General features: G+C 42.8%; 1 protein-coding gene across 1 annotated transcript in view; it reads right to left on the reverse strand.

Moving 5' to 3' along the window:
• Positions 1 to 20,911, reverse strand: part of PAPPA (pappalysin 1) — a gene marked incomplete at its 5' end in the record, with an annotated part of 255,185 nt that overhangs the window by 19,630 nt on the left and 214,644 nt on the right. Inside the window, 2 exons of the mRNA XM_082842115.1 lie at positions 11,387 to 11,485; positions 16,448 to 16,519. Coding sequence (XP_082698241.1) covers positions 11,387 to 11,485; positions 16,448 to 16,519 — 171 coding nt within the window. The remainder of the gene's footprint in view (positions 1 to 11,386; positions 11,486 to 16,447; positions 16,520 to 20,911) is intronic.

Here is a 20,911-nt window from a genome sequence, read left to right on the forward strand (position 1 = left end):
GCAGAGGAAGGAACACTCCAAAGCTTATTCTATGAGGCCACCATCACCCTGATACCAAACTCAGACAAAGATACCACCAAAAAAGAAAATTACAGGCCGATATCACTGATGAACATAGACGCAAAAATACTCAACAAAATACTAACAAACCGAATCCAACAATACATTAAAAGGATCATACACTGGGATCAAGTGGGATTTATCCCAGGGATGCAAGAATTCTTCAATATCCACAAATCAATCAGTGTGATACACCACATTAACAGACTGAAGTATAAAAACCATATGATCATCTCAATAGATGCAGAAAAAGCTTTTGACAAAATTTAACACCCATTTATGATCAAGCTCTCCAGAAAAGTGGGAATAGAGGAAACTTAACATAATAAAGGCTATATATGACAAACCCACAGAAAATATCATTCTCAACAGTCTATTCAACATAGTTTTGGAAGTCCTAGCCATGGCAATCAGAGAAGAAAAAGAAATAACAGGAATCCAAATTGGAAAGGAAGAAGTAAAACTGTCACTGTTTGCAGATGACATGATACTATACATAGAAAATCCTAAAGATGCTATCAGAAAGCTACTATAGCTCATCAATGAATTTGGTAAAGTTGCAGGATACAAAATTAATACACAGATATCTCTCGCACTCCTATACACTAACAATGAAATCTCAGGAAGAGAAATTAAGGAAACAATCCCATTTACCATTGCACCAAAAAGAATAAAATACCTAGGAATAAACCTACCTAAGGAAACAAAAGATCTCTACTCTAAAAGCTATAAGATGCTGATGAAAGAAATCAGAGAGGACACAAACAGATGGAAGAATATACCACGTTCTTGGATTGGAAGGATCAATATATTCAAAATGACTATACTACTGAAGGCAATCTACAGATTCAGTGCAATCCCTCTCAAATTACCAATGGCATTTTTCACACAAGTAGAACAAAATTGTTTTGTTTTTTTTTTTTTTACATTTATATGGAAACACCAAATAGCCAAAGCAACCCTCAGAAAGAAAAATGGAGCTGGAGGAATCAGGCTCCCTGACTTCATACTATACTACAAAGCTACAGTCATCAAAACAGTATGGTACAGACACAAAAACAGAAATACAGATCAACAGAATGGGATAGAAAGCCCAAAAGTAAACTCACACACCTCTGGTCAATTAATCTACGACAAAGGAGGCAAGACTATACAATGGAGGAAAGACAGTCTCTTCAATAAGTGGCGCTGGGAAAACTGGACAGCTATATGTAAAAGAATGAAATTAGAACACTCCCTAACACCATACACAAAAGTAAACTCAAAATGGGTTAAAGACCTAAACGTAAGACCGGACACTATAAAACTCTTAGAGGACAACATGGGAAGAACACTCCTTGACATAAATCGCAGCAAGATCTTTTTAGGTCCACCTAGAGTAATGAAAATAAAAACAAAAATAAATGGGACCTAATTAAACTTAAAAGCTTCTGCACAGCAAAGGAAACCATAAATGAAATGAAAAGACAACCCACAGAATGGGAGAAAATATTTGCAAGCGAAGCGACTGACAAGGGATCAATCTCCAAAATATACAAGCAGCTCATGCAGCTCTATGTCAAAAAAACAAACAACCCAATCAAAAAATGGGCAGAAGAGATAGACAGTTCTCCAAAGAAGACATACTGATGGCCAAAAAGCACATGAAAAGATGCTCAACATTACTAATTATCACAGAAATGCAAATCAAAACTACAATGAGGTATCCTCACACTGGTCAGAATGGCTATCATCAAAAAGCCTACAAAAAATAAATGCTGGAGAAGGTGTGGAGAAAAGGGAACCCTCCTATACTGTTGGTGGGAATATAAATTGGTACAACCACTATGGAGAACAGTATGGAAGTTCCTTAAAAAAATTAAAAATAGAACTATCATATGATCCAGCAATCCCACTTCTGGGCATATAGCTGAAGAAAACCATAATCTGAAAGGGTACATGCACCCCAATTTTCATTGCAGCTCTATTTACAATAGCCAAGACATGGAAGCAACCTAAACGTTCATTGACAGAGGAGTGGATAAAGAAGATGTGGTACATATATACAATGGAATATTACTCAGCCATAAAAAAGAATGAACTAATGCCATTTGCAGCAATATGGATGGACCTATAGATTATTATACTAAGTGAAGTCAGACAGAGAAAGACAAATATCATGGTATCACTCATATGTGGAATCTAATTTTGAAAGATACAAATGAACTTATTTACAAAACATCAACAGACTTACAGATATTGAAAGCCAACTTATGGCTACCAAAGGTGAAATGTGGGGGGGAGGGATAAATCAGGAGCTTGGGATGAACACACACACATTACTATATATAAGATAGATAACCAACAAGGACCTACTGTATAGCACAGGGAACTCTATGCAATATTCTGTGATAAGGTATATGAGAAAATCTAAAAAAAGAATGAATATATGTATATGTATAACTGAATTGCTTTGCTGTACACCTGAAACTAATACAACCTTGTAAATCAACCTTGTCAATAAAATTAAAATATTACAAAAATGCTCACACCTTTTATCCTACTCATGTTAATTCCAAGAATCAGTTATAAATGAATAATTACAGCTATAAAATATTTCCGTGTAAAGATGTTCATCAGCATCATTATCATTGTGAGAAAATGAAAACTTAAAAGTTAAAATCAAAGTTGGAGATAAATGATTACATAAATTATTGTACATCACAACCATATACTAAGTATACTAACTATGTACAGAAAAATGCAACTAAAGAAGCCTGGAGCCAACCAGGAGATACAGTAACAGTTCTCCAACTTGAGTGTGTTTCTTGGATCTTGCCCTGTTCACCCCTGTATTTTAGAATCAGAGCCTCTCTCTTGAAGGAACAAATTCTCTTAAGGACGCTACAGTATAAAGGGACTAGGATAGGAAGCCAGGAACCTTGCTCTATTTCTATCACTCACTATGCTACCTTGGACAAATCATGCCTCCTTTACGGGCCTCAGAGCCCCCATTAAGGAAACGAAAAGTTTGGACTAGATCATCACAGAGCTCTATAGCCAAAATGACTGCGATTCTTTGCCCTTCACATCTCAAAACCCGTTTCCCCTCTTTAAAATGAGAGATAAGATCAAATGTTTTTTTCAGCTTAGAATATATATGAATATAAAAATAGAAATAGTTCAGAGACCTTCAAGATGATGGAGAAGTAAGACGTGAAGATCACCTTCCTCCCCACAAATACATCAGAAATACATCTACATGTGGAACAACTCCTACAGAACACCTACTGAATGCTGGCAGAAGACCTCAGACTTCCCAAAAGGCAAGAAACTCCCCGCATACCTGGGTAGGGCAAAAGAAAAAAGAAAAAAACAGAGACAAAAGAATAGGGACAGGACCTGTACCACTGGGAGGGAGCTGTGAAGGAAGAAAAGTTTCCACACACTAGGAAGCCCCTTCACTGGTGGAGACGGGGAGCGGGGGGATGGGGTGGGGGGGAAGCTTCAGAGCCACAGAGGAGAGCGCAGCAACGGGTGCAAAGGGCAAAGCAGAGAGATCCCTGCACAGAGGATCGGTACCGACTAGCACTCACTAGCCCGAGAGGCTTGCCTGCTCAACCGCCAGGGTGGGCGGAGGCTGGGAGCTGAGGCTTGGGCTTCAGAGGTCAGATCCCAGGGAGAGGACTGCGGTTGGCTGCATGAACACAGCCTGAAGGGGCTAGTGCGCCACCGCTAGCTGGGAGGGAGTCCAGGAAAAAGCCTGGACCTGCCGAAAAGGCAAGAGACCATTGTTTCGGGGGTGCGCAAGGAGAGGGGATTCAGAGCACCACCTAAACAAGCTCCAGAGACGGGTGCGAGCCACAGTTATCAGCGCGGACACCAGGCATGGGCATGACACGCTAAGGCTGCTGCTGCCGCCACCAAGAAGGCTGTGTGCGAGCACAGGTCACTATCCACACCCACCTTGCGGGGAGCCTGTGCAGCCCGCCACTGCCAGGGTCCTGGGATCCAGGAACAACTTCCCCGGGAGAACACAAGGCGCGCCTCAGACTGGTGCAACAGCATGCCAGCCTCTGCCGCTGCAGGTTCGCCCCGCATTCCGTACCCCTCCCTCCCCCCGGCCTGAGTGAACGAGAGCCCCCTAATCAGCTGCTCCTTTAACCCTGTCCTGTCTGGGCGGGAACAGACGCCCTCGGGCGACCTACACGCAGAGGCGGAGCCAAATACAAAGCTGAACCCCTGGGAGCTGTGCGAACAAAGAAGAGAAAGGGAAATCTCTCCCAGCAGCCTCAGGAGCAGCAGATTAAAGCTCCACAATCAACTTGACGTACCCTGCATCTCTGGAATATCTGAATAGACAACGAATCATCCCAAAACTGAGGCGGTGGACTTTGGGAGCTACTGTAGACTTGGGGTTTGCTTTCAGCATCTAGTTTGTTTCTGGTTTTACGTTTATCTTAGTTCAGTATTTAGAGCTTATCATCACTGGTAGATGTGTTTACTGATCTGGTTGCTCTCTTCCTCCTTTTATATATAGATCTATTTTTTTTCCTTTTTCTCTTTTTGTGAGTGTGTACGTGTATGCTTCTTTGTGTGATTTTGTCTGTACAGCTTTGCTTCTACCATTTGTCCTAGGGTTCTGTCTGTTGTTTTTTGGGGATTTTTTTTGTATACTTTTTAGCACTTGTTATCATTTTTGGATTTGTTTTTTGGTTTGGTTGCTCTTTCTTTTTTTATTACTTTTAAACTTTTTTATTTTTAATAATTTTAAATAATTTTTATTTTAAAAACTTTTTTTTTTCTTTTTTTTCTCCCTTTTCTTCTAAGCTGTGTGGCTGACTGGGTCTTGGTGCTCGAGCCGTGTGACTGACAGGGTCTTGGTGCTCAGGCCTGTGTCTCTGAGGTGGGAGAGCCAAGTTCAGGACATTGGTCCACCAGAGACCTCCTGGCTCCACATAATATCAAACGGTGAGAGCTCTCCCAGAGATCTCCATCTCAACGCTAAGACCCAGCTCCACTCAACGACCAGCAAGCTACACTGCTGGACACCCTATGCCAAACAACTAGTAAGACAGGAACACAACTCCACCCATTAGTAGAGAGGCTGCCTAAAATCATAATAAGATCACAGACACCCCAAAACACACCACCGGATGCAGTCCTGCCCACCACAAAGAAAAGATCCAGCCTCATCCACCAGAGCACAGGCACCAGTCCCCTCTACCAGGAAGCCTACACAACCCACTGAAACTAACCTTACTCACTGGAGGCAGACACCATAAACAATGGGAACTACAAACCTGCAGCCTGTGAAAAGGAGACCCCAAACACAGTAAGTTAAGCAAAATGAGAAGACAGAGAAACACACAGCAGATGAAGGAGCAAGGTAAAAACCCACCAGATCAAACAAATGAAGAGGAAAGAGGCGGTCTACCTGAAAAAGAATTCAGAGGAATGATAGTAAAGATGATCGAAAATCTTGGAAATAGAATGGAGAAAATACAAGAAACGTTTAACCAAGGACCCAGAAGAACTAAAGAGCAAACAAACAATGATGAACAACACAATAAATGAAATTAAAAATTCTCTAGAAGGAATCAACAGCAGAATAACTGAGGCAGAAGAATGGATAAGTGACCTGGAAGATAAAATAGTGGAAATAACTAACACAAGCAGAATAAAGAAAAAAGAATGAAAGAATTGAGAACAGTCTCAGAGACCTCTGGGACAACATTACACGCACCAACATGCGAATTATAGGGGTCCCAGAAGAAGAAGAGAAAAAGAAAGGGACTGAAAATATTAGAAGAGATTATAGTTGAAAATCCCAAATATGGGAAAGGAAATAGTGAATCAAGGGCAGGAAGCACAGAGAGTCCCATATAGGATAAATCCAAGGAGAAACATGCCAAGACACATATTAATCAAACTATCAAAAATTACATACAAAGAAAAAATATTAAAAGCAGCAAAGGAAAAACAACAAATAACATACAAGGGAATCCCCATAAGGTTAACAGCTGATCTTTCAGCAGAAACTCTGCAAGCCAGAAGGGAGTAGCAGGACATATCTAAAGTGGTGATAGGGAAAAACCTACAACCAAGATTACTCTACCCAGCAAGGATCTCATTCAGATTCAACAGAGAAATTAAAACCTTTACAGACAAGCAGAAGTTAAGAGAATTCAGCACCACCAAACCAGCTTTACAACAAATGCTAAAGGAACTTCTCCAGGCAGGAAACACAAGAGAAGGAAAACACCTACAATAACAAACCCAAAACAATTAAGAAAATAGTAATAGGAACATACATATCAATAACTACCTTAAATGTAAATGGATTAAATGCTCCAACCAAAAGACACAGGCTCGCTGAATGGATGCAAAAACAAGACCCGTATATGTGCTGTCTACAGGAGACCCACTTCAGACCTAGGGACACATACAGACTGAAAGTGAGGTGATGGAAAAAGATATTCCATGCAATTGGAAAATAAAAGAAAGCTGGAGTAGCAATTCTCATATCAGACAAGATAGACTTTAAAAGAGAGACTATTACAAGAGACAAAGAAGGACACTACATAATGATCAAGGGATCAATCCAAGAAGGAGACGTAACAATTGTAAATATTTATCCACCCAACACAGGAGCACCTCAATACATAAGGCAAATGCTAACAGCCATAAAAGGGAGAAATTGACAGTAACACAATCATAGTAGGGAACTTTAACACCCCAATTTCACCAATGGACAGATGATCCAAAATGAAAATAAATAAGGAAACACAAGCTTTAAATAATACATTAAATAAGATGGACTTAATTGATATTTAAAGGACACTGCATCCAAAACCAACAGAATACACTTTCTTCTCAAGTGCTCATGGAATGTTCTCCAGGATAGATCACATCTTGGGTCACAAATCAAGCCTTGGTAAATTTAAGAAAATTGAAATTGTATCAAATATCTTTTCCGACCACAACACTATGACACTAGATATCAATTAAAGGAAAACACCTGTAAAAAACGCAAACACATGAAGGCTAAACAATACACTACTACATAACCAAGAGATCACTGAAGAAATCAAAGAGGAAATCAAAAAATACCTAAAAACAAATGAAAAGGAAAACACGACACCCCAAAACCTATGTGATGCAGCAAAAGCAGTTCTAACAGGGAAGTGTATGGCAGTACAATCCTACCTCAAGAAACAAACATCTCAAATAAACAAACTAACCTTACACCTAAAGCAATTAGAGAAAGAAGAACAACAACAAAAACCCAAAGTTAGCAGAAGGAAAGAAATCATAAAGATCAGATCATAAATAAATGAAAAAGAAATGAATGAAACAATAGCAAAGATCAATAAAACTAAAAGCTGGTTCTTTGAGAAGATAAACAAAATTGATAAACCATTAGCCAGACTCATCAAGAAAAAAAGGGAGAAGACTCAAATCAATAGAATTAGAAATGGAAAAGGAGAAGTAACAACTGACACTGCAGAAATGCAAAGGATCATGAGCGATTACTACAAGCAACTATATGCCAATAAAATGGACACCAGGAAGAAATGGACAAAGTCTTAGAAAAGCACAACATTCTGAGAGTGAACCAAGAAGAAATAGAAAATATAAACAGACCAATCCCAAGCACTGAAATTGAGACTGTGATTAAAAGTCTTCCAACAAACAAAAGCCCAGGACCAGAGGGCTTCACAGGCGAATTCTATCAAACGTTTAGAGAACAGCACCTATCCTTCTCAAACTCTTCCAAAATATAGCAGAGGGAGGATCTCTCCCAAACTGATCCTACGAGGCCACCATCACCCTGATTCCAAAACCAGAGAAAGATGTCACAAAGAAAGAAAACTATAGGGCAATGTCACTGATGAACACAGATGCAAAAATCCTCAACAAAATACTAGCAAACAGAATCCAATAGCACATTAAAAGGATCATACACATGATCAAGTGGGGTTTATGCCAGGAATGCAGGGATTCTTCAATATATGCAAATCAATCAATGTGATAAACCATATTAACAAACTGAAGGAGAAAAACCATATGATCATCTCAATAGATGCAGAAAAAGCTTTCAACAAAATTCAACACCCATTTATGATAAAAACCCTCCAGAATGTAGGCACAGAGGGAATTTACCTCAACATAATAAAGGCCACATATGACAAACCCACAGCCAACATCGTCCTCAATGGTGAAAAATTGAAACCATTTCCACTAAGATCAGGAACAAGACAAGGTTGTCCACTCTCACCACTATTATTCAACACAGTTTTGGAACTTTCAGCCAGAGCAATCAGAGAAGAAAAAGAAATAAAAGGAATCCAAATCAGAAAAGAAGAAGTAAAGCTGTCACTGTTTGCCGATGACATGATGCTATACATGGAGAATCCTAAAGATGCTAACAGAAAACTAATAGAGCTAATCAGTGAATTTGGTGAGGTAGCAGGATACAAAATTAATGCACAGAAATCTCTTGCATTCCTATACACTAATGATGAAAAATCTGAAAGAGAAATTAAGGAAACACTTGCATTTACCAATGCAACAAAAAGAATAAAATACCTAGGAATAAACCTACCTAAGGAGACAAAAGACCTGTATGCAGAAAACAATAAGACACTGATTAAAGAAATTAAGGATGATACAAACATACGGAGAGATATACCATGTTCTTGGAGTGGAAGAATTAACATTGTGAAAATGACTATACTACCCAAAGCAATCTATGGATTCAATGCAATCCTTATCAAACTACCAATGGCATTTTTCACAGAACTAGAACAAAAAGTCTCACAATTTGTATGGAAACACAAAAGACCCCGAACAGCCAAAGCAATCTTGAGCAAGAAAAACAGAGCTGGAGGAATCAGGCTCCCGGACTTCAGACTATACTACAAAGCCACAGTAATCAAGACAGCATAGTACTGGCACAAAAACAGAAATATAGATCAATGGAACAGTATAGAAAGCCCAGAGATAAACCCATGCACATATAGTCACCTTATTTTTGATAAAGGAGGCAAGAGTATACAATGGAGAAAAGACAGACTCTTCGATAAGTGGTGCTGGGAAAACTGGACAGCTACACATAAAAGAACGAAATGAGAGCACGCCCTAACACCGTATACAAAAATAAACTCAAAATGGATTAAAGACCTAAATGTAAGGCCAGACACTATAGAAGCCTTAGAGGGAAACACTGGCAGAACACTCTATGACATAAATCACAGCAAGATCCTTTTTGACCCACCTCCCAGAGAAATGGAAATAAAAACAAAAATAAATAAATGGGACCAATGAAACTTAAAAGCTTTTGCACAGCAAAGGAAACCATAAACAAGACGAAAAGACAACCCTCAGAATGGGAGAAAATATTTGCAAATGAAGCAACTGACAAAGGATTAATCTCCAAAATTTACAAGCAGCTCATGCAGCTCAACGTCAAAAAACAAACCCAATCCAAAAGGGGGCAGAAGACCTAAACAGACATTTCTCCAAAGAAGATATAGATTGCCAGCAAACACATGAAAGGATGCTCAACATCACTAACCATTAGAGAAATGCACATCAAAACTACAATGAGGTATCACCTCACAGCAGTCAGAATGGCCATCATCAAAAAATCTACAGACAATAAACGCTGGAGAGGGTGTGGAGAAAAGGGAATCCTCTTGCACTGTTGGTGGGAATGTAAGTTAACACAGCCACTATGGAGAACAGTATGGAGGTTCCTTAAAAAACTAAAAATAGAACTACCATACAACCCAGCAATCCCACTACTGGGCATATACCCTGAGAAAACCATAATTCAAAAAGAGTCACGTACCACAATGTTCACTGCAGCTCTATTTACAATAGCCAGGACATGGAAGCAACCTAAGTGTCCATCGACAGATGAATCGATAAAGAAGATGTGGCACATATATACAGTGGAATATTACTCAGCCATAGAAAGAAACGAAATTGAGTCATTTGTAGTGAGGTGGGTGGACCTAGAGTCTGTCATACAGAGTGAAGTAAGTCAGAAAGAGGAAAACAAATACCGTATGCTAACACATATATATGGAATCTAAAAAAAAAAAAAAAAAAATCCTGAAGAACCTAGGGGCATGACAGGAATAAAGACACAGACATACTTGAGAATGGACTTGAGGACATGGGGCGGGGGAAGGGTAAGCTGTGACAAAGTGAGAGAGTGGCATGGACATATATACACTACCAAACATAAAATAGATAGCTAGTGGGAAGCAGCTGCAGAGCACAGGGAGATGAGCTCAGTGTTTTGTAACCACCTAGAGGGGTGCGATAGGGAGTGTGGGAGGGAGGGAGACACAAGAGGGACGAGATATGGGGATATATGTATATGTATAGCTGATTCACTTTGTTATACAGTAGCAACTAACAGAACATTGTAAAGCCATTATACTCCAATAAAGATGTGAAAAGAAAAGAAAAGAAAGAAGAAGTAGCTCCCCGTGAGCTCGTTTGTCACAGGAAATACTTTTCAACTCACATTGGCCAGGTTGGCCACCTCTCTCCCAACTCTCGGCTCGGGCCCCAAACTCTGGTCCCAGCTCTCATCAGGAGGAAAGTGGAGGTTGCCACTCTTCTGTGGGTGGGTGAGATGCATCTCAGCTGGATGTTCCAGTTTCACTATAAATACTTAAATCACTCCTGTAACATCCTAATACCCTAAGGAAGACAATGGCAACCAAGACCACACCCCCTAATTCTACAGGTGTAAACAACAGAAGAGATTATAAAATGCTTAAAGGCCATAGCTCACCTCGCTGGGAGTGTCCCATCTTCCCTCTTCCCCTAGACTTTCGCCATGCCCCCTGAACGTGTGTGTTCTCTCTAGGGTTTTACACGCCGGTCTCCCGCCCCAGACACTTCTCCTGGCCACCTGTCTGCCCCTTCTCCTCGTACCTCAAGTTTCAGCATTGATGCAGATCCCTCTGCAGAGCTTTCTCCAGCCCTTTGCCTGGGCCCTCAGAGAACTCTGTCCTTTCCTTTAAAAAGTGTTGCACTTTAGTTTGTCTGCTTCCACAGCTGACTCTAAGCTTTGAGGAAAAGGGACTACATCTACAAAGATTATCCATGAACCTCCACATCTAGTTCAGGGATTAGCACATGATACTAGCTCAACTACTGACTAAAAGAATGAAAAATACAATGGAACGTAATACAATAAAGCTTGTAGGTGAGTGCTGACACAACCAGGGCAACGGGTTGTCCAGCACGTAGGGGTGATCCTGGACCAGTAAGCTGGACAGGCCTGCATAGCTGGCTGCAGAGGGGGGGCGCACTGGCCTACCTTTTTGGTTTTCACCGTAGAAGCGCAGCAGTCCCCACCGTCATAGTTGCAGAAAGCTCGGTTGTTGATGGCATCACAGTAATTGTCTCCCATGAAGGGCTGTACATGAGGAGAGAGGCAGGAAGGAAAGGAGGCCTGGTTAGCATGCTGGAGTAAACGGGGGCTGGCCTCTGTAGATATTTAGCTGTATCTCATCTTCTCACAAACCTCCACAGTCAGCCTACCTGGCTTCAAATCCCTATACCCTTTTGGACAAACTACCAGTCCTAACTTTTTTTTTTTTTTTTTTTTGGCTGTTTTGGGTCTTCATTGCTGCACGTGGGCTTCTCTTGTTGCAGAGCACGGGCTCTAGGAGCACGGGCTTTGGTAGTTGTGGCTCACGGGCTCTAGAGTGCAGGCTCAGTAGCTGTGGCGCACGGGCTTAGCTGCTCTGCGGCATGTGGGATCCTTCCGGACCAGGGCTCGAACCCGTGTCCCCTGCATTGGCAGGCAGATTCTTAACCACTGTGCCGCCAGGGAAGCCCACTTCTACCATTTTTAAAGACTCTTATCTAGCCAAGTTTTTCCCAACCAAACTATGGTTATGCTAGGAGACATACTCTTATATGCTGGGTATGCAAAGGCAGCAGGATAGACCACTATGCCCTCCTGAAGCAGGGGGCTCATTTCACTTGAGGAAATGGTATGAAAATTTGAGCCCCCTTTCCCCCACTTTCCCTGGTAGCAGGTAACTACAAACATAATTTACAATAAATACATATGCAAATATATTAGGAAGCTGAATGTAAACTACTCAAGAATTGTAAAGACTGAACGGAAGAATCCCTAGGAACTTGGCATGATGGCTGGTGTATGATTACGGGTGCTTTCTTCGCTAACACAGGAGTACAGATGTACTTGATGTCACACACTTTCCATGTTTGCTTTCTTCTTTTGTTCTCAAATAAAACAAGTAAGGTAGGCATTGCTCTTCCCACTTCACACATGAAGACCCTGAGGCTCAGAGCAGGAAAGGGACTTGGCCAAGAGCAACTGGCAGAGGCAGAGTAGTGATTTCAATCTAAGTTGGTTTCTCATTTATTTTTACCCTTCTAGGCTATACCTAGCATATGTTGATTTCTTTCTTTTCTTCCCTGTGCTCCTCCAACTCTGTGATGCTTGAAAGATGAGGAAAAGATGATGGAGTAAAATTATTACTGATCTGAACCCAGAGTCATCTTAGGGGAAAGTCAGGGGTCTCTGCAACCCCCCAGCACTTGCATTTCCCATCTGAACACTTAGCATGCTGTCTTCTACAGCTTGTGAACCTGTAGTTGGTGCAAGACGGTGAGCTCCTCAAAGACAAGGCCAATATCCGGTTCGTCTCTGTCTCCCAGCCGCCTTGGAGTTTAATGCTGGGCACAACTTGGCTTTTAAAGATGTTTTAGGGACAGATCGTGATCGTACTGGTGTAGTGGAAAGGCAGTTGGCAGGGCTTTAGAAAACCTGGGCTCTAGTCTTCCAAACCTCAGCCACTGGTTGGTTACTTGGTAATTTTGACTAAGTGGCTTATCTTCTCTGGGTCTCAGGACTCACAGTGGTGAAATAAAGAGGCAGAATCAGACCACTGATTTCTCAAAGCCATGAACATACCCCTCCCCTCATCAAAGGTAACGTTGTGTAACCCTTTAATATAAAAAGCAGATGAAAGTGAAGCCCCTTTGATTAAGGTTCGGGTTGGGGGTCTCTAATGCTCAGTGGCTCGTCGACTTTTTGTGGGCTCCCATGAAAAACCCCTTTGTGGGTTTTTTATGGGGAGAGCCAAGTTCACAAGGAGTCCATCCTACGTGGCATCCCCGTCTCTTGCATCTATGCTCCAAATTCACAGTGTTTGTGCCCCCAACTCATGATGCCATTTCATCCCTGCCCTATTAGGGTCTAAAAAAGATCTTAGCAAGGTAGAGCCAAGAACAGAGAGAGAGCTGCACTCAACTGCGGGTACACATGCACATGGCTGCGAGCACAGGTGTGACGCTGCCGCCTGACTGCCATCATGAATACGTTACCACATGCGTCTTAAAGCAGAGAGGCACAAACAACTAAAGGATAAAACCCTTTGCTCTTTCCGGGCCTTAGAAGGTTTGTCTGTGGGCTCTGTTCCCTCAGTTCTTTCTCACATTACATATAAAGACTAATAAAGGAAACCAAATGTCCTTTTTTTAAAAATAAAAGGAACTGGCTTGGTAAAGGAGTAGCTGGAGAAGAAGAGGAAGAAGAAAAATAAAAGAGATTCTTTTTTTTTACTTGGTCACTGAAAAATATCTCCAGTCTCATTACTAGCTCCTTTCTTCTGTGTACCCTTTCCTGCTGCCACAGCCACGCATCCATCCTCCCATCTATCCATCCACCTTCTATTTAACCCTATCTATGGAATGCCTACTATGTGTTATACACTGTGCTAAAAAAAAAAAAAAAAAAAAAACAGGATGTAATAGTGAGTCAATATAGACAGGGCTCCTGCTACTTTAAGACCTTACATTCTAGTAAGGAGGCAGACTTTATTCAAATGATCACTTATCCTATTGGCCAATTTCAACTCCGATAAGAGTTATAGAGGAAAGGTATGTGATGCTGTTACAGTTAAGAGTAGAAGGATTTGACCTAATGAGAGAGCTCCATGAGAGCTCCATGAGAAGCTCCATGAGAAGCTGTTCTCCATGAGAAGTCCCTGAGGAGACTGACATGATAAGTAGGTGGGGAGTGGAGAAGGGAGACTTCCTAGAGGGAGAGAATAACATGTGAAAAGCTCTACAACCTAGAGATTGCTCCCGTCTCTGGTATTTCTTATGCTGCTACTTCTACTAATAGTGTGTTTTGGAAAACAATTCATCCTTCAAGATCTAGTTCAAACATCACCCCTCCAAAATGTCTTCCCTACAACCCCCGAGATGCCATGTGCTTCTGCAGCTTCTTACACCTGCTTTGGTTATACCTCTTGGTATACAGGTTTAGAATTCTTCTTTAACCGGATCTCTTTTACTACACCGTAAGTTCCTTATGGACAGGGAACGTACGTCATCCATTTTTATATCTTAGACTTCTTAGCAAAATGCTGGCAATTTGAGCAAAACTTTATTTAACGTATCTTCCTTAAATGTTTATCTAGTAAAATGATGGGCAGATGGATGGATGGACGGATGAAGGGCAAGAAGATATCCACGTGAGTCAGGGAGAACACAGTACTGTTTTCACTTGACTAAAACCATTGTACTCTCAGTACCTAGGGTAGTGCCGGGCACATACCAGGCACCCAGTGAAGCTTTGACGAACAAGTAAGTAAATGACTACTTTGAACACAGCTTGGGGCAGAGAGCAGGGGCCTAAAGGGCCCCAAGACCCTTTATCAATCTTGGCTCCTGCAGACATTCCAGGCTGATGGCTTCTCCCTGGACCCAGCAGCTGTACCTCTTCTAAGCATACTTTTCAGCCCCAGATAAGAGAGAAACTATTAGCTCTAAGTTAAGCAGGAAAGGAGACGAGGGGGCACCTGCAAGGGCAAAGGCGATAAGCATCCCTGGCAGAGCTCAGAGCCTGACAGGTGTGGGTCTCTCAGGCCTCAGTGCTGAGTCAAAGACGGGATTGAATTCCGCTGTCACACGGGTTGCCCAGACCGCCGACTCAGCAGAACGAGCGCCCAGGTAATCCAAGCTTCCTTTTTCTGAAATCCTGGACTGATCCAGAGAGATGTAAGGAAGCAACTGCCTCAGGTCCTTGGCTTTGGTTTTGTCGCTCCTGCTGAATCTTGAGAGAACGGGAGTTTTTAAAGACTGCAGTGTCCTGTGCCCTGAGGAGATGCCCCTGGGGATTCCCTAAGCAATACATGAAAGAAATGTGACCCAGGGACTGTCCTGTGACATTTACAGGTCAGGGGACGGTTCATGGGCAGAAGGTGGCCTAGTGGAGGAGAGAAATCACGGGCCTGGAAGTCAGGAGACTTGGGTTCATGCTCTGGCTCTGCGTCTGGTATGCTGTGCGGTAACCTTGGGCCAGTGCATCCCCCCTCTGGCCCTCTTTTTCCAGTCTACACAACAAATGAGGATGGTAGATGGCATTAAGAGCTGTGCCAGTTGGCATTCTATCAAATGTTAGACCCGGCTGCTGGCTGGGTGTCAGTTTACCCATCATCTAGAAGAACAGTCTGGTTGTGACAGTTTAAGAATTTCATCAAATACCAAGTTTTCTAGAGCACAGTCTAGTCCTTTTCACCTGGATTTTCCTGAGGGGGGCCTGGGGGCACCACAGAGATTTGGACATCCACCTGGATGTGATTTGGGACCTCCTTTCCATGCCAGCTGAAAAGATTCACAGGGGGCACAGGGGTGCACAGAATGTCTCTGAGTTCCATGGACAGTAGCATGCCCTTGAGAACACAGGTGACATGCCAAGTGCCCTGGCCCTGCCCCTCCCCAAGCTTGTCACTGATACCCAGGGACAGAGCTCCAAAATGCCAAGTTCCAAGGAATGGTTCCACTGCCAAGTGAGAGAACTGAAGGGTCAGAGGGGATCTTCCACCTTCAGCTCAGTGGTTGAGTCTAAGGTGTCCAAATTACCTCTGGAGTTGAAGAACGCGTGAATGACAGAGAAATATGGCAGAAGGAAATGATCTGCAATTAATGGTTGCAGGAAAAGTAGAAATGAAAAAACAGAAACTGTCTCATGTGGTTCTGTAAGAGTTAAATAAGGCAATGTTGGTAAAGTGCCGGGCATACTGCAGCTGCTAAATGAATATGGCCTCGTCCCTCCCAGCCTCCCTTACGGAAGCAATATTATGTTGAACGCAGGCTTCGGAGCCAGAAACACCTGGCTTGGAATCCCGACTCTGTTAGCCATTAAATGTAGGTTTGAGTGTGTTTGTTGATATCTCTGTGCATCAGTTCCATGACCTATAAAGTGGGACTGCTGATTCCTGTCCAAGAAGTCTGTTAAAGGGATATTTATAGCACTTAGTAGGTACAGTCAATGGAAGTCATGATTAACATAACAATAACAGTAATGGTTGTAGCACCATTTTGAGGGACTCACCTCACAGCCTTTGACACAGTGAATCAGAGCAGGGTGAGGATACCACTTCAGACCAGCTGTGCAGACAACTCTCTGCAGAGAGACGGAGAAAGAGGTCAGATGGGTTTGGGGCTGGTACCACATTCAACCACCCAGCCCTCTTCTTGGATCTTCCAAGTGCTGGCCTCACCCTGGCATTTCCACGGAGAATTTGCCCAGGTACCTGCAATAACAGGATCCATAAGACTAAAATAATGTTTGTGTTCACCGTAGGTGTCACGATTCTGTATTTCCCCCGGCAGGAAGAAGGGCTGAGGGGAAGGAGAATTGGGGGACCGAGACATGATCAGAAAGGCACTTCAGAAAATTCCTGGCTGACGTCTGCCCCACGGACAGAGTCGGGGATAAGGTGGGAGGAAGGAGGAAGGGTAGCGTGCACATGTGTGCACACGTGAGTGTGTGCACGTGCAGGTGTGCGTGCACGTGCGTGTGTGTGGCTACAGCAGGAAGATGGAAGAATGGTGTGGAACAGGGCTTCCCAAAGTAGGCGCTAAGGACCACTCTAATCACGATCACATGGGGGCACACGGAAAAGGCAGATTCTTCAGCGCCGCCTTGGGTCTAAAGAGTCCGAATCTCTGAGGCCAGGGCCTGGGACTCTGCATTGTAAAAACAAGCCTCCCAGGTGACGCTGATACACATTACAATTTGAGAGCAGTGGCCTGGAGGATGCATGAAATAACCTTTGGTTCGGAACCCTGGAGATGCAGAGAACCCTTCCTGCATCCACCTGCCACCAGGCCGTGCGGGCTGGGCTCCCGGTCCCTGAGGCTGCCCACACCCGCATCTCTGTGACTTTGCTCCTGCTGTTCTCCTTCACTGAAAGCCCTTCCTCATCTCGTCACCTGGAGAATCTTACTTATCTTTTACATCTCCGTTCAAGACTACCTTCCTCAATACTCTGTCATGGTCTATATGGGAAAAGAATCTAAAGAAGAGTGGCTACATGTGTATGTATAACTGATTCACTTTGCTGTACACCTGAAACTATCACAACATTGTAAATCAACTACACCCCAGTAAAAATTTTAAAAGAAATACAGAATATGTAAACTTAGAATTAAAAAAAGAAGAGACTACCTTCCTCTGTGGTGATCTCCCAGCCCTCTCAGGCAGAGCTTCAGGTATACATATATGTATTTACTTATAGCCTCCCGTAATAAAATAATAATAATTACTATTATACTAAAATGTACTGAGTGCATTCATGGTGCTGATTACTTTACTCATTATCTCATTTATTTCTCACCACCATGCAGTGGGATGGGCATTAATCTTGTATCATAAGGAGAATAAATTCCCCAAGCTCCACAGCTGTTAAGTAAAGGAACCAAGACTTGAAACCAAGCAATTGTTTTGGGAAGGATTTAAGGCAGCTCGTAACATAAAATCCAACACAATAATTTCTTTTTAAGTGGGTGAAAAAAGAAAGATAAATAAAACTAGGAAGAGGGCTTCCCTGATGGTGCAGTGGTTGAGAATCTGCCTGCCGATGCAGGGGACACGGGTTCGAGCCCTGGTCAGGGAAGATCCCACATGCCGCGGAGCAACTGGGCCCGTGAGCCACAATTACTGAGCCTGTGCGTCTGGAGCCTGTGCTCCGCAACAAGAGAGGCCGCGATAGTGAGAGGCCCGCGGACCGTGATGAAGAGTGGTCCCCGCTCGCCACAACTAGAGAAAGCCCTCGCACAGAAACGAAGACCCAACACAGCCATAGATAAATAAATAAATTAATTAATTAAAAAAATATATATATATATATAAATAAAACTAGGAAGATAAAATAGCATCAGGACTAGGGTTAACATAACAGTCTTAGAAGCTCCTTTTTCTATTCTGCCCTAGATGCCTTACTTTTCATGCCATATTACAATGATTTCTTAAAAAAAAATAAATAAAAGCAAATTAAAATAACCTGGGGGCAAATGCTTAGATTCGCGATGACAGGCGACTGTGCCAGGGAGCAGCCCCGGAAGTCTCTATGATCAGGGCTCTCTCTGCTGGCTGAATGCCAGTTGATTAATTTAAATTAAGAAATGAACATTCACATGGGCTAGAATGTGGAAAATCCATGGGACCGCCCATTCTCTCCCCAAGGGCAGACCTATATGGGAGCAAAACTGTGATTAGGTTTCTTGGTGAACTTGGAATCCCGTGACTCCAAGATCTGGCTGGGTTGGGTACCTTTCTTCTCTGCCCCACTGCGTCTCTGGTTCACCCTTGGGTTTTCCATGCCTAGAATGGTGCCTGGTACAAGGAAGATGACCAGCAAATATTTATGTTATAAATGAATGGATCCATTTCAAGATAGAGATGATTTTACCAAGGGACAATTATTTTCTTTACCTGTCCTCCTCTCTTCTAGAGCATCAGAAGAGCATTTACGATGCCTAGCAGAGCATCTAGTTTAGAGGACCAGTTTAGTGTAGATTGAATTAATTAAAGATCTTGGACAAACAACTTAACTTGAAGATCTGCCAACCAGTCTCGCAATGTGAAATCTACTCTTTAGCCCCTACTGCCTCTGTTGACACTGTCTACCTTCTCCTAAAACACCAGAAGGCGATGTATGGGAAAGACTGAGCCATGAGGCATGACAGACATGGTCGCAATTGTGACTTGAAGTTTCCACTCTGAGGTTAGGTTTTCCCATCTGTGAAATGGGTACTGAAAATGTCATAGGCTTGCTGTGATGAAGCACTGAGATAAATGATGTAGAAATGGTCAACCCAGGACTAACTCCTACAGGTAAGAGGGCAGGCCCTGGTTTTAGACATCTGTCTCCCCCCGGATTCAGGATGCAGCACAGCAAACAAATACATATTGACCAAGTGAAGGAATGTGAGAACTCTAGTGTCCCTTCCTTCCAGCTCAGCTACTTTCTTGCCCCTCCGCTTCCTAGCCATGGGGGCCAGAAGCAGAGGCCATCACCTGCTTTCATCCTCTGAGAAGCTTTAACCAGACTTCCATCTCTGGGTCTGAACGTCTGTTCCTGGCCAAAATTCAGGGATGTTGGAGGGGCACTTAGGTAATGGTTCAAGTAGTAGAAAACATCAGAATTAGGATCCACAAGGGACTCGATGCCCATTCCTCCCCCCTGTTTATTTGAGAGCTAATTTAATCCATCCGTAGGAGTGTCTTGGTGTGGTTGCACACGTTTCTGTCAGTTGAGGTTTACCTGACGTGAGTTCAGAAAAAGGACTTTTATACTATCTGCATGAGCCTATTTATCTTTCCAAGTCTTTTGGATTTTCCACTATTCCTCGGGGCTGCACGCCCCACCTGTCTCACTACAGGGCCCCTCTGTCTGAAAGGACTGGGAAAGGGGACAGGCAGCAGGAGCTGAAGGAAAGACTAGGCTGTTTACACCATATGTTGGGAGATCCCAGGGGCCCCTCAAATGCCAGCCTTGTTCCTCTTGATGCCAGTGGGACCTCTATCCCAGTCAGATCCCTTTCAGACCAGGTTTTGTAAGACAGCTTTCTTCTCTGCCTTGCTGCACAGGAAGAATAGACCGTCTTTTCTTCTTGGCTGTAATGACCATCAGCATCAACACCATCTGCACCACCACCAGCATCATCATCAATAACACCAGGACCAGCATCACCACCACCACGGCCACCACCAGCATCGTCACCAATAACACCAGGACCAGCATCATCACCACCACGACCACCACCCCCACCGTCATCAACACCAGGACCAGCATCATCACCACCACGACCACCACCAGCATCGTCATCAATAACACTATCACCATCACTATCATCATCACCACCACCAGTACCACCACCACCATCCTTACTGTCACAGTACCACTAACAACCCCATCACCATTATCCTTCTCATCAACACAAAACCCTCTATTAAGGGTATATTGTGCTCCAAGCCTTGTGCTCGGCTTTTATCTCAGTTCATTTTTACCATCACTATGAGATAGGTACTTTTTGTCAGGTGTACAACAAAATCATTCAGTTATTGTTTTTCAGATTATATTCCATTATAGGTTATTATACTGAATATAACTCCTTGTGCTATACAGTAAATCCTTGTTGCTTATCTATTTTATGTATAGTAGTTTGTATCTGTTAATCCCATACTCCTATGTGTATCCCTCCCTCTCCCTTTTAGTAACCATAAGTTTGTTTTCTATGTCTGTGAGTCCGTTTCTGGTTTGTATATAGATTCATCTGTATTATTTTTCGGTTCCACATATAAGTGATTACCATACAGTATTTACATATGGTTTCTGACTCTGGTTTACGCAAGAGGAAACCGAGGCACAGAGAAGTTAAATAACCTGCCCCAAGTCAGACATATAGGTAATGACAGTCAGGAATGAAACTCACATCTGTCTTACTTCCACGTCTATAGTTTGAAAACTATATTCTCCTTCAAATTCCTCCAGCCCCCGAACTGGTAAGC

This window comes from Leucopleurus acutus (assembly GCF_964270905.1).
Source record: "Leucopleurus acutus genome assembly, chromosome: 7".
NCBI classification, from domain to species: Eukaryota; Metazoa; Chordata; class Mammalia; order Artiodactyla; family Delphinidae; genus Leucopleurus; species Leucopleurus acutus.